The 14,340-nt window shown below is 42.5% G+C and overlaps 1 protein-coding gene across 1 annotated transcript in view; it reads left to right on the top strand.

The window, feature by feature from the left end:
- Positions 1 to 2,383: 2,383 nt before the first annotated feature.
- Positions 2,384 to 14,340, top strand: part of wnt3a (wingless-type MMTV integration site family, member 3A) — a 71,599-nt gene continuing 59,642 nt past the window's right edge. The window contains exon 1 of the mRNA XM_060824449.1: positions 2,384 to 2,589. Coding sequence (XP_060680432.1) covers positions 2,519 to 2,589 — 71 coding nt within the window. The 5' untranslated portion in view covers positions 2,384 to 2,518. The remainder of the gene's footprint in view (positions 2,590 to 14,340) is intronic.

Below are 14,340 nucleotides of genomic sequence, written 5' to 3'. Positions count from 1 at the left end.
TCATAAGTCAAAGTTGATATTCTCAACAGTATTCTCACTTTGAGACAGTGGAGGCTGCTGTCTGCCCTATCAATAATCTGTGATGGGTCAAACCTTTAGAACTAGTCAATTCTCACTAATTGGGAGCAACCACTGCTAATTAGGCATCTCCCATAATATTTGGCCCAAGGACCCATTGCTACAAAGAATGGGCCGGAACCTGGAATTAGCCCTAGTGTTCAAAAATGTTCTGAAGTGAAGGAAGTTCTAGCCTGACATTTTCTCCATTGCCCTGCAAGCTTAATATGGTCAAGTATTTAGATCAAAAGACCATAAGGTATTGCAGCATAATTAGGCCATTCAGCCCTTCAAGTCTGCTACACCATTCGATTATGGCCGATATGTTTCTCAATCCCATATTCCTGCCTTCTCACTGTAACCCTTGACTTCCTTACTAATTGAGAACCTATCTAACTCGGTCTTAAATTCAACAACTTGGCCTCCACAGCCTTTTGCAGCAATGAGTCCCACAGATTCACCATTCTGTGGCTGAAGAAATTCCTCCTCATTTCAATCCCCTCATTCTAAGGCTGTCTCATCTGGTCCTAGTCTCTCCTGCGGGTGGAAACATCTTCTCTACCTCTGCTGTATCCAGCCTCTTACTATTTGTAATTTTCAGTTGGATACCCCTTCATCCTTCTAAACTCCATCAAGTACAGACACAATGTCCTCAACCACTCTTCCTATGACAAACCCTTCACCCCTGAAATCATTCTATGTAAACCTCCTCTGGATCCCCTCTAAGACCAGCACATCCTTCTTTAAATATGGGCCCAAAACTGCACACAATATTCCAAATGCAATCTGACCAGAGCCTTACACAGCCTCTGCAATAGATCACTGCTGTTGTACTCTGGCTCTCTTGAAATATTTGCTAACATTGCATTTGCCTTCCTAACTGCCAACTGAACCTGCATGTTAACCTTAAGAGAATCCTGAACTAGGACTCCTAAGCCCCTTTGTGCTTCAGATTTCTGAAGCCTTTCCTCATTTAGAAAATAGTCAACATCTCTATTCTTCTTACCAAAGTGCATGACTTCACACTTGCTGACATTCTATTCCATCTGCCTATTCTGTTAGCCTATCCAAGTGCTTTTGCAAATTCCCCACTGCCTCAACACTACCTGTCCCTCCACTTATCCAATTCTCTTTTGAAAAGTCACAATTGTGTTGAAACTGCCTCTATGAATCTTTGAGGCATTCTACTGAAGATCATAATTTGCTGAGTAAAATCATTTTTCAGATCTCACCCCAGTTCTTTTTCTGATTATCTCAAAATAAGAACTTTTTAGACCTTTTTTTAGCACATTTGCTGTACGTTTGCTGTAGATATAATGGATGAGGGGGAGGTTCCTTCACAAGATCCATAGTCAAACATTGCAATTAAATATTTGATGAGAACTTTAAGAATTCCTACATCCACATTTCTCGTGGTAACTGCCTTTGTAAACCTGTGACACTATGTGCTTCATTGTGCCGTTGGAAGCAGAGCAGTGCCTTCACTCACAAATAGGGCAATAGAAGAGGCTTCCTAGGCACTACCTATTATTGTGCACAAAATAAAATAAAAGTATATATTTGATGCCACAACATCAAAAAGACTTTAAAATATGTAGCTTTTTTAAAATCAACGGCTCAGTCATGTTATTACACACCATTGGAACAGATGGGACTTAAACCCTGGCTTCCTGGCCCAAAGTTATGGGTATACCATCACACCACAATGCCCTCATTTGGTGACCCTACTACTTTGACACCATTTAATATGAAGACTACACTTTGATCAGGCTCACTCACTGCGTGTTTTGCCTGCATGGAGATCAACAAATATTAAATGGATATATTTGATTGTTCAAGGTACTTGATATTATGACGTTATGAGAGATCAATTTTCCCACAATCTACAATTTAAGAGGCATATAGACACGTAGACACATATAAGAGTGTGTGTCTACATGAAATGCAGAAAAGTGAAATGTGTAGGATACAAATAAGTACAAAAGGATATAAAGCACAGGAGACCTCTCCTTTACCCGAAACCAAAGATACACTTCTCTGCTCACTCCCCTTTCCCACTCGGGTAAAGCTCGCCAATTTCACCACTGCAGGTCAAGCCGGTGGTGGCCCAGGACGGGCTGGAATGAATTTGAAGATATTTCTTTCTGGTTAGTCGGTCTAGTGACGAGCATTCTTCTGATTGACAGTTGCTCACTGTATAATCATCCTGCTCCCTGTGGCAATGGATCCTGATTGGACACCTTTCGTCAACTCTCCTTTTTTTGGGTTACAATTTTGCTCTGGTATAATTTAGTTTCTATTGTTGTATTCTGGGCTTTGCGAATCACTGGCCACCGAGAGTGTTTTATTTCAACTTTGAATGGGATTTACTACACGCTCACGAAAAGAAACAAGATTAGCTCCGGTTCAAAGAGTTTCTTTTTATCTAAAAGAAGATTCAAATCGCTGACTAGTTCTGGAAATGCTTCTGTTTGGGTATTACCTGGTTCTACTGAACGTGAAACAAGTCATGGCAGGTTACCCAGTTTGGTGGTAAGTTGGGAAAAGTTTCTCAACGTCTTTCTTTAAGCTGCTTTTACTTGGGGTTAATCATTCACTATGTTTTTCCTTGTAGATTTTCTGCTCAGCAATGTGCTGTGTACTTAGAGAGAGGGCTTGTTCTTTAATTCTCAGCATCTTCCAGTTGTATTGGTTACAGGAACAGTATCAGGTGTTTAAACTGCACTCGGCACTTTTTATTGGGAACTAGAGAAGAAAGAGCGGAGGAGGCGACAGACACTGACACTCGGTGCTTCCGAGTCGTTTTGTCTAACGTGTGTATCCGTATGTGTGTATGTATCTGCATATGTATATATCTGTATTTCTGTGTGTGTACGTATATGTATATGTGTCTGTATCTGTACGTCTATGTATATGTGTGCATCTATGTGTGTATGTATCCATAAGCATGTATCTGTATGTAAGCGTGTGTATGTCTAAATGTAGGTATGAATGTGTATGTAGATGTATATGTCACTATGTTTGTCAGTTCTTCGAATTATTTGCTTGGAGCGAGAAAAAATGTATAGGTAAGCTCAGATTTGACGCCCAAGCAAGCTGTGAGCAAGTAAAAGGGAGGAGGAAGAGAACTGCGATTGGCCAGTAAACTCAGCAATGGGGTCTGTGAAACCGACTTGACTCTCTCCAAAATTATCGATTAATAATTAGACTATATCATTGCATTCGTCCAGAAGTACAATGTGGAATGATCCTGGGATCTTTCTGTATCGAGAGGTCGCTGTGAAACATAGCAAAACGCGCCTGTTGGAAAAGAGGGGGCTTCGGGGTTGATTTTGGGTTTCAGGGGGATAGAGTAGGAGCGGGTGGTGTGAGCGGACGCTGTGTGTGTGTGTGTCTACCTTTTAGTCTCATACAAAGGCACTCAGGTTTCTTTCATTCCTTTTCGTTCTACATTTTTTTACACTAGATTTTTTTTCTCTCGCTCTTCCTGTCCGGTTGGGGAGAGTGTGTATATGGGACTGTGTGTGGGGAGTGTGTATAGGGTGTGTGTGTGAGGGAGAGTGTGTATGTGGGACTGTGTGTGGGGAGTGTGTATGGGGTGTGTGTGTGAGGGAGAGTGTGTATGGGATTTGTGAGGGAGAGTGTGTATGTGTGTGTGAGGGAGAGTGTGTATGGGGAGTTTTGTGTGAGGGGGCGTGTGTGTGGGACTGTGTGTGGGGAGTATGTGTGTGTGAGGGAGAGTGTGTATGTGGGACTGTATATGGGGAGTGTGTGTGTGTGAGGGGGAGTGTGTATGTGGGGCTATGTGGGGAGTGTGTTTGGGGAGTGTGTGTTTGGGGAGTGTGTGTGTGTGGGACTGTGTGTGGGGAATGTGTATGTGAGGGGGAGTGTGTGTGTGAGGGAGAGTGTGCTGGGTGAGTGTATGTTGGGGGATTGTGTGTGGGGAAGGAGTGGGAATGTGGGACAGGGTGTGGGGAAAGCTGTGTGTGTGAGGGGTTGGGAGTGTGGGAGGGGATATGAGGGAGTTGTGAGTGGGAGTGTGGGGAAGTTCTGTGTGTGAGAGGTTGGGAGTGTGGGAGGGAATATGAGGGAGTTGTGAGTGGGAGTGTGGGGAAGTTCTGTGTGTGAGGGGGTGGGAGTGTGGGAGGGGATATGAGGGAGTTGTGAGTGGGAGTGTGGGGAAGTTCTGTGTGTGAGGGGTTGGGAGTGTTGGAGGGGTTATGGGGAAGTTCGGTGTGTCAGGAGGTGGGAGTGTGGGAGGGAGTATGAGGGAGTCGTAAGTGGGAGTGTGGGGAAAGCTCTGTGTGTGAGAGGTTGGGTGTGTGGGAGGGGGTATGAGGGAGTTGTGAATGGGGGTGTGGGGAAGCTCTGTGTGTGAGGATGTGGGAGTGTGGGAGGGGGTATGAGGGAGTTGTGAGTGGGAGTGTGGGGAAGTTCTGTGTGTGAGGGGGTGGGAGTGTGGGAGGGAGTATGAGGGAGTTGTAAGTGGGGGTGTGGGGAAAGCTCTGTGTGTGAGAGGTTGGGTGTGTGGGAGGGGGTATGAGGGAGTTGTGAATGGGGGTGTGGGGAAAGCTGTGTGTGAGAGGGTGTGGGAGTGTGGGAAGGCATGTGAGGGAGTTGTGAGTGGAGGTGTGGGGGAAGCTCTGTTTTTGGGGGAGCTGTGTGTGTTGGTGTTGGGTGTGGTAGGGGTGTGTGGGAGTTAGATGTGTGTATGTGGGAAGTGGTTTTTGTGTGCGAGTGGGTGTGTTGTGCTGTAAGAAGGGGTTTCTTTGTGTGGGAGGGTGTGCAGTATGCTTGTGGTGAGGGGAGGTCTATCCATTGCCTCTACCTCCACTCCATCCCCCTTCTTGTTTTCCATTTGGCTTCTTTTTAGGTAATTTTTTATTACTTTTCTTTGGTGACTTTCTTTTCAATTATCTATTACTGTATTGATTTCACTGACAGTAATGTTGTGCTCACTGCTGTCCTGGATCTATGTCCATCCCTCATTTCACTTTTTTCCATCTGGTCGTGTCTGAACATTTTGTTTCTATAATCTGGCTTGGACTGAGGTTTTGATTTTCAATGTAAGGGACAGTGTAAGTTTGAAGGAGGAGCTGATCTCAGCAAATTGGAAATGAGTTTGTCCTTCCTGAGGGAGTAAAGAGGGATGGCAGTGAACGATGAAGAAAAAGGCTAGATGAAACGGAGACAAGGAGAGAGGGTAAGAGACAGACAGTGACAGAGAGAGGGAGAGAGAGAGAGAGAGAGAGAGAGAGATGCACACAGGAATACAGGGAGAAAGGGAGAAATACCCAGATATCAAGAGACAGAAGGCGAGAGAGAGGCTGAAAGGTAGAGAGAGTAATAGACTGAGAGAGTGGGTGAGGTTAAGATAAAGAGATGCATGCAGATGTGGAGAGTCACAGGGCTGAAAATGTGTTGCTGGTTAAAGCGCAGCAGGTCAGGCAGCATCCAAGGAACAGGAAATTCGACATTTCGGGCATAAGCCCTCCCTGTATTCCTGTGTGCATCTCCTGATGAAGGGCTTATGCCCGAAATGTCGAATTTCCTGTTCCTTGGATGCTGCCTGACCTGCTGCGCTTTAACCAGCAACACATTTTCAGCTCTGATCTCCAGCATCTGCAGACCTCACTTTTTACTCGGAGAGTCACAGGGAGAAAGGCAGAAATACACAGATGTGGAGAGACAGTAGGAGAGAGAGAGGTACCAAAGATGGCAAGAAAGAGATACATGGAGTTATTGAGGAGCACAGGGAGAAAGGATGACACATTTACTGAAATCAGGTCACACAGATACAAAAATGTATTGAGACAGATATTCATTCAGAGGCATGTTTCATACCCCTGACTAAACTCCATATCTTTGCAGATAGTTTTATTTCTGTGCAGACATAAAATGCTACATATTATATAAGAGTAAAGTCATCATAATCCTATCTCTTACTAGAGGAAAATGGCTGGTAGTAGTTTAACTCGAGGGTCACCACACATTCGAGAAGGGAAGAGGTTGAGAAGGATAGACCTCCCACTGCTGTTGTGGGAATTGAGCCCATGCTATTGGAATCACTTTATATCAGAAACCAGTAACTCGGCCAACTGAGTTAACCAATCCCAACAGTACATATCTACGTATACATAGACATGAATGACTCTGCACTCGGGCCAATGTGCAAAAACACATGCTGTCCATAATTTCACCGGAGCGTATGTATAATACTTCTATTTTACAGCTGGGAACAGATGCCCATGTGGAGTACTGCTTTCATTATTTTTATTAAATCATGGGATGTGGGTTTCATTTCCTCACAAACTGATTGATTTATTGGGCCATTTCAGAGGGTGGTTAAGAGTCAACCAAATTGCTGAGTCACATGGAGTCTTAAGGATTTCCTTCTTCAAGGACAGCATGAACCAGATGGGGGTTTATAGAATAATCAACAGTGGTTACAAGATCAGTATTAGATCAGATTTTAATTCCATTTTTTTTTCCTGCAGCATACAAATTTAACCATCTATGATGGTAGGACGCAAATCCATTTTGGTATAGTTTTAGTCCAGACTCTGGATCTCTAGTCTAGTGACATTATCACTACTATCCTAGGTACTAGACCCCAGAAATGGTATCAGGCTTTACTGCTACAGTGCAGTGAGCAGAGTTTGCGTTTCGAAACACACAGAGTGCGGGAGAATCCGAGTTCTGGAGAAGTTATACCAGACACAAAATATTATCTTTGTTTCTCTCTCCATGCATGCTATCAGACCTGCTGAGTTTTCTCAACATTTTGTGTGTTTATTTCAGATTTCCAGCATCAGCAATATTTTGCTTTTATTTACATGCATACATTCTTTAAATCCCAGAGTATTCTTTTGAATTTAGATGACAGAGATGTGACGTAATTGAGTTGCTTGAAACAATACCAGGTTCAGTAAACTAGATACAGGGAAGCTCTTCTGAGGGGAATCCAGGACAAAGTGAACAGAACTTCAACATTATAAGTAGGCTATTTAGCACAGATGGGTCAGAGGAAAACAGTTGGATATCTGAGAACAATAAACTATTGCTGGGAATGAGTACCGAGGTATATGGAGCAAAAATAAATGTGTTGAGTTCAAGCACAGATCAACCATAGTCAGACTGGATTAAAGTGGTGCTGGAAAAGCACAGCAGGTCAGGCAACATCCCAGGAGCAGGAAAATTGATGTCTCAGGCAGGAGCCCTTCATCAGTAATCCCCGAAACGTTGATTTTCCTGCTCCTCGGATGCTGCCAGACCTGGTGTGCTTTTCCAGCACCTGTCTCATCCTGACTGTGATCTTCAGAATCTGCAGTCCCCACTTTCATATGGTCAGACTGGTCCAGGCACAAGAAGCTGAATGGCCTAGTCTTGCCTTTATGCAACACATAATAATCAAAATGCAATATGTATTTGAGAAAATTGTAGATGACCTCCTATTGTGCTGCTCACGCGCGTACAACAGTATGCTGCCTTACAACTGCAGGATTGTTGAAATATAATGACTGTATAAATCACCTATCACTCACATCACAACATAACTTTGCAATGTAAATAACATCATTTAAAAAATCTGTTCTTCATTGGTGATACCATTCTGAAGAGGTTTACAGGGCACACAGCAAGTAATCATGGGTTCACAGGGAGGCAAATTATAAATTGTACACATTCTAGCTTTCACAATCTGTATTTCTGGAAAAGTTCTCTTTAATTATTTTGGAACTTGAGAAGGAGCCTTCAGACATAAGAGAGAAGTATGAAAAGGTCTGTAAAAGGTTAATATTGCAACAGTACTTGTTGGTTTCCTATGGTATATTTTCCAGGCCATTTGTGTAAAACGAACTCTAGGATTATTCAAAATAATTGAGAATGTACAATTGCTAATCAGTTTAGTTCAAGTACTGACTTGAACTTAAAATCAAGAAAGAGGAGTAAATTGTATAGATAAATCAAAATTAATTAAGTGTAATTGAAAATTCAGATGAAATTGTACATTAGATTTTCTCTCAATTCAAAGGAAATGGAATAGGACACAATAAAAGCATGTGAAATCCATACCATTGCACATTCCAATACATTTATGCATATATACTGAAAGATCTTAATGACTTATGTTGAGTCAGAGGATACACTACTTTACAATAGGATGAATTATCACAGTGACTGAATGTCAAATCAAATTTTTACTGGCTTATGATATGGAGATACTTCCTGGAACTTTAGTCATCAATTTCCATGACTCAGGTCAATATGGAAACCATAAATGAGTAACTTTTTTTCACATATATTCCTTTATGTATGTATAATGTTTGTTCTAATTCGAAAGCGAAGGGCGTGTAACAAGGTTATAGGAAAAACATGTCAGATTGGAGATAACTACCGTAGAGTAGTTGTACAAAGGCACGGTGGGGCTAGCAACTTTGAAATTTGGTATAACAGATGGAGAGATCTTGGAGTTTGAACTTATAGAGGTAGAGTCCTTGACTTTGATATTACTGATGATAAAGTGGTCTGGCTCGGCAAAATGGAGAGTAATCCTTGAAGTTCACATAATAGTGTAGGGTTTGGCAGGACCAGGACAGGAGTTTAGGTTTGATTGACTGCTGGATCTTGGCTTTTCCCAACAGTTGAGAGGAGCAGTGTATGGATCTGACATTATGACTTTGCAAAATTCAATCATATTTCTGTCACCAGCGACTGAAATGTTTTGGTTTATGGAAAATAAGTAATTACTGTTTTCCTGCAAAAACAAAGTTTCTGACTGTGTAAGTGAATAAGAATCTGTGTTTGTGACCCTGAAATAGTAAATAATCGCAGGACCATAGCATCATCAATTCCTAGAACTTTTCAACATAGAAAACCCATTTGGTCTACCACCCTTTTGCTAGTTCGCTGATGAGCTGCACATTTAGCTTTGTTCCTCTCCTCATTATTCACACTTTTTTATGCATTTATTTTACAAATAACTGTTCACGTCTCTTTTGAAAGCAACTTGTCAATCATGCATCATTTTGCACATGATCATATTGAATGGTGGAACAGGCCCAAAGGACCTACTCTTAGTTTCTATGATTGCTTAGCAGTATTATCTCCTTGCACTGCTTCCCATTTTCGCTCTTAGAATCATAGAATGCCTAGAGTGTGGAAGCAGGCCATTTGGCCCATGGAGTTCACACCGATCCTCTGAAGAGCATCCCACTCCTTTTGCCCTATCCCTGAAACCCTGCATTTACATAGCTAATCCGTATCGCCTGCGCATTCCTGGACACTATGGACAATATAGCGTGGCCAATCCATTTAACCTGCACATCTTTGGACCGTGGGAAGAAACCGGAACACCCAAGAGAAATCCACGCAGGCACAGGGAGAATGTGCAAACTCGACACAGACACTCATCTGAGGCTGGAGTTGAACCAGGATCCCTGGTGCAGTGAGGCAGCAATGCTAACTACTGAGCCACCATGCCACCCACTTCTCACATTTATGTCTCACTCTTCTGCAATTCTTGCTTCCACTTTTCTGTTTCCACCTTGGTGACTTTCTCTGCAGATGTAATCTGGCAGGAAAAGGAGCTACCAAATGGTTGCTGGTGCTGCATTTTTGGGAATAGTTATAAGGAGAATTCCTTTTCAATTGCCCAATCACTCTTTCGTCACCAGCTCTCACTTCTTTGAAGAGTACCGTATTTTTTTCATTTTCTGTTGCTATTTACTCGGTGTAGCACTGCCATTACTCTTATTACTATCCCATTTCTATGTGGAAGGTGTAGTGATCGTGATACTGGACAAAATTCAAAGAAAGCAAGCTCAAATTTCTCCAAACAGTTTCAAAATTTGAATCATTAGGCTGGTTTCTGTAAAAGTGAACATGACATTATTAGATTCTCATGAAAACTTAAATCATTTAGAGAAACTGTCGCCCCTACACTGATTTTGACTTATACTGGACTCCAGTTCCATATCAACCTATTTGATTCTTGCCTGCCTTCTTGCTGTGTAGTATTCTCCGCAATTGCCAAGATGTGGTCCTGCACTGGGCTGGTTGGGATGCTTTGTAGCCACTAATTCTTCCTTATCTATACCATATGCAGGGTCTGTCTAGTTATTACTAATAGACCATTTGTGATCATCAACAGAAGAGGCACGAGTTTTAGTTAACAAGATGGTTTCTTGCAAGTTTGTAATAATACAACTTCCATTATTAAATACTGTCAGAAATTGTAATAAATGTACTGCTCCCAACAAAGGCTATTGTCAAACACACTCTGTCCATTCAAAGACTGCGTGACAGTGCAAGTAATCTAATGACATGATTGTCAGATTCAAGATGGCACTGACACAGGGCGACTCTTTCAAGCAGATCTTATTCTCACATTTATTACAATTTTTCTGCACTTTTTCACCTCCTTTGCAGCCGTAACTTCATATTCCTCTCTCTGGTCTATCACCATGTGATCTTTGTATAGTATGCTCTGCCTATTCTGCATGTGAAAAAAAAACTTTGCACTGTACCTAAGTACATGTGACAATAATAACTCAAATCAAAATATGGATTCGGTGAAGTCCTTGTATCATGAACATGAACTCCTTCAGATGAACCATAACATTATATGACACACACATTTGCATGCACTAATTGAAGATCATCATCATCTCAAGGCAACTAGATAATAAATGCCAAGCTTGCCATTGAGACACAATTCTTCACAATAAATTTAGAATAAAGCCATCAGAGTAAACATCCAGTTAGAAAACAGTTTAACTTCCTCTCAATTTATCTTTGCCTCTCCCTCCATCACCACAGGCAGAGAACATGAGTAATGATGATCCCCTCACTCAGCATGAAAGATCTCTTTAAAAATAAGCAAATATTCAGGTGGAAGTTGCGATTTAGGCTGCAGATATTGATGAAGAATCCTGAGTGGTACAGGCCCAGAGCTTATTCCCTTCATCAGAATCTAACTTATTAGATTGGGGAAAAATAATTGTCAGAATTTTCCTCAACAAACATGAGAAGCCTACCATTTGTTTCAGTATGTTACTTCCTCATGGTGTCAATGAACTGCACATCACTGAATATAAACAGCAGTGTGGACAGAGTTAGATCATTCCAAACAAGCTCGGCAAGACACTAGTCTCAATGATAAGTGCAAATGAACATATGTACATGAAGACATAAAGAAGGTAGGTTATTCCTTCTCTAATATACCAATAAGATTGGAATCTGGTATACCTCGGATTACCAGATGTAAAATTATTGAGTAATAATGTATAATAAAATGTGTGAACAAAGGTCTTGACTTTTCCTTCTCTTCAATCAGTCTGCCTTCTACCCAAATATATAATGTAGCATTAACCTGCGTGATGAAAGAACCCCCCCACCCCAAAAGAAGCAAATGAGAACAATCTCATTTTTCGATACTCTGAAGAATAGGCCACGACCTTTAGGACATAGACAGGGAGGAAATAGAGGAATACAGACCATGCACAGGCAGAGGGATTAATTTCGAATGGCAGCATGGTCAGCGCAGACATGGTGGGCAGAAGGGCCTGTTCATGTGCTGTTCAATGTTCTATCTTCTGTGTAATATACCACTAGTTTCCTCATAACTCTTCAGTTATGAGAATAGATTTAAGATGTGGGGATGGTTCTCCTTGGAGAGAAGAATGCTGAGAGGAGATTGAGGTTTTCAAACTAATGATCAGGCTGAACAGAGTAAATAGGACAAATCTATTTGTGTTTATAATAGAAAAAAGAACAAGAAGGTATAGATATAAAGTGATGTGTAAATGAAGCAAGGGGAATGTGAGAATCTTTTTTTCACACAGCGAGTAGTTAGGGGATGAAGTGCACTGCATGGGAAATGTGTTGGAGACAGTTCAATTGAGGCATTCAAGAAAGGGAGACAGGACGGCAACTCGTGGAACGTTTCAGGGAACATCTCTGAGACACACATACCAAACAACCCCACCACTTTGTGGCCGACCACTTCAACTCCCCCTCCCACTCTGCCAAGGACATGCAAGTCCTGGTCCTCCTCCACTACCAAATCCAAGCAACCCAATTCCTGGAGGAAGAATGCCTCATATTCTGCCTTGGGACCCTTCAACCACACACCATTAATGTTAACCTCACCAGTTTCCTCATCTCCCCTCCCTCCACCTTATCCCAGATCCAACCATCTACCTCGGCACTGCCCTCTTGACCTGTCCTACCTGTCCATTTGCCTTCCCACCTATCCGTTCCACCCTCCCCACCAAGCTATCTCCATCACCCCCCACTGCACTTACCTATTGCTTTCCCAGCTACCTTCCCCCCACCTCCACCTCCTATTTATCTCTCTGCCCCCTTCCCCCCACATCCCCCCCAATATTCCTGACGAAGTATGCCCGAAACACCGACTCTCTTGCTCCTCGAATGCCGCCTGACCTGCTGTGCTCTTCCAGCACCACAATGTTTGACTCTGACCTCTAGCATTTGCAGTCCTCACTTTCTGGCATTCAAGAAGGCACTGGATGATTATTTAAAGTGAAGTTGTGTGCAGGGATATAGGAAAAGGAAGAAAATTAGTCTAAGATAATAAAACTGATGCAAGGATAGAGTCATAGAGCTGTACAGCACGGAAACAGACCCTTGGTCCAACTCGTCCATGCCGACCAGATATCCCAACCCAACCTAGTCCCACCTGCCAGTACCCAGCCCATATGCCTCCAAATCCTTCCTATTCATATACCCATCCAGATGTCTTTTAAACATTGCAATCGTACTAGCCTCCACCACTTTCCCTGGCAGCCCATTCCATGCACGAACCACTCTATGTGTGAAAAAGTTGCCCCTTAGGTCTCTTTTATATCTTTCTCCTCTCACCCTAAACCTATGTCCTCTAGTTCTGGACCCCCCCACTCCAGGGAAAAGACATTGTCTATTTATCCTATCCATGCCCCTCATGATTTTATAAACCTCTATAAGGTCACCCCTCAGCCTCCGACACTCAGTGGAAAAAGCCCCAGCCTGTTCAAACTCTTTCTATAGCTCAAATCCTTCAACCCTGGCACCATCCTTGTAAATATTTTCAAGTTTCACAACATCTTTCCGATAGAAAGGAGACCAGAATTGCACTCAATATTCCAAAAGTGGCCTAACCAATGTCCTATACAGCCACAAAATGACCTCACAGCTTCTGTACTCAATACTCTGACCAACAAAGGAAAGCATACCAAACGCCTTCTTCACTATCCTATCTACCTGTGACTCCACTTTCAAGCAGCTTTGAATATGCACTCCAAGGTCTCTTTGTTCAGCAACACTCCCTAGGACCTTACCATTAAGTGTATAAGTCCTGCTTTCCCAAAATGCAGCACCTCGCATTTAGCTAAATTAAACTCCATCTGCCACTTCTCAGCCCATTGGCCCAGCTAATCAAGATCTCATTATAGTGTGAGGTAGCCTCCTTCACTGTCCACAACACCTCCATTTTGGTGTCATCTGCAAACTTACTAACTACACCTCTTATGCTCACATCCGAATCAATTACATAAATGACGAAAAGTCAGACCCAGCACCGATCCTTGTGCACTCCACTGGTCACAGGCCTCCAGGCTGAAAAACAACCCTCCAGCACCACCCTCTGTCTTCTACCTTTCAGCCAGTTCTGTATCCAAATGCCAGTTTTCCATGAAATCTAACCTTGCTAACCAGTATTCCATGGGGAACCTTGTTGAACGCCTTACTGAAGTCCATATACATCACATTAAGCACTCTGTCCTCATCAATGCTCTTTATTACTTCTTCAAAAAGCTCAATCAAGTTTGTGAGACATGATTTCCCCCACACAAAGTCATGTTAACTTATAGCTAATCAGTCCTTGCCTTTCCAAATACATGTACATTCTGTCCCTCGGGATTCCATCCAACAACTTGCCCACCACCGATATCAGGCTCACTGGTCTATAGTTCCCTGACTTGTCCTTACCACCTTTTTTAAATAGTGGCACCACGTTAGCCAACTTCCAGTCTTCTGGCACCTCACCTGTGACTATCGATGATACGAATATCTCATCAAGGGGCCCAGCAATCACTTCTCTAGCTTCCCACAGAGTTCTAGGGTACACCTGATCAGGTCCTCGGGTTTATTCACTTTTATGCGTTTCAAGACATCCAGCACTTCCTCCTCTGTAATATGGACATTTTTCAAGATGTCACCATATATTTCCCTACAATCTATGTCCTTTTCCACAGTAAACACTAATGCAAAATACTTGTTTAGTAT

The sequence above is a fragment of the Hemiscyllium ocellatum genome, chromosome 4, assembly GCF_020745735.1.
Source record: "Hemiscyllium ocellatum isolate sHemOce1 chromosome 4, sHemOce1.pat.X.cur, whole genome shotgun sequence".
Classification (NCBI taxonomy): domain Eukaryota; kingdom Metazoa; phylum Chordata; class Chondrichthyes; order Orectolobiformes; family Hemiscylliidae; genus Hemiscyllium; species Hemiscyllium ocellatum.
Note: the sequence above shows the minus strand (reverse complement) of the source record. Positions and strands in the feature narration are given on the sequence as shown.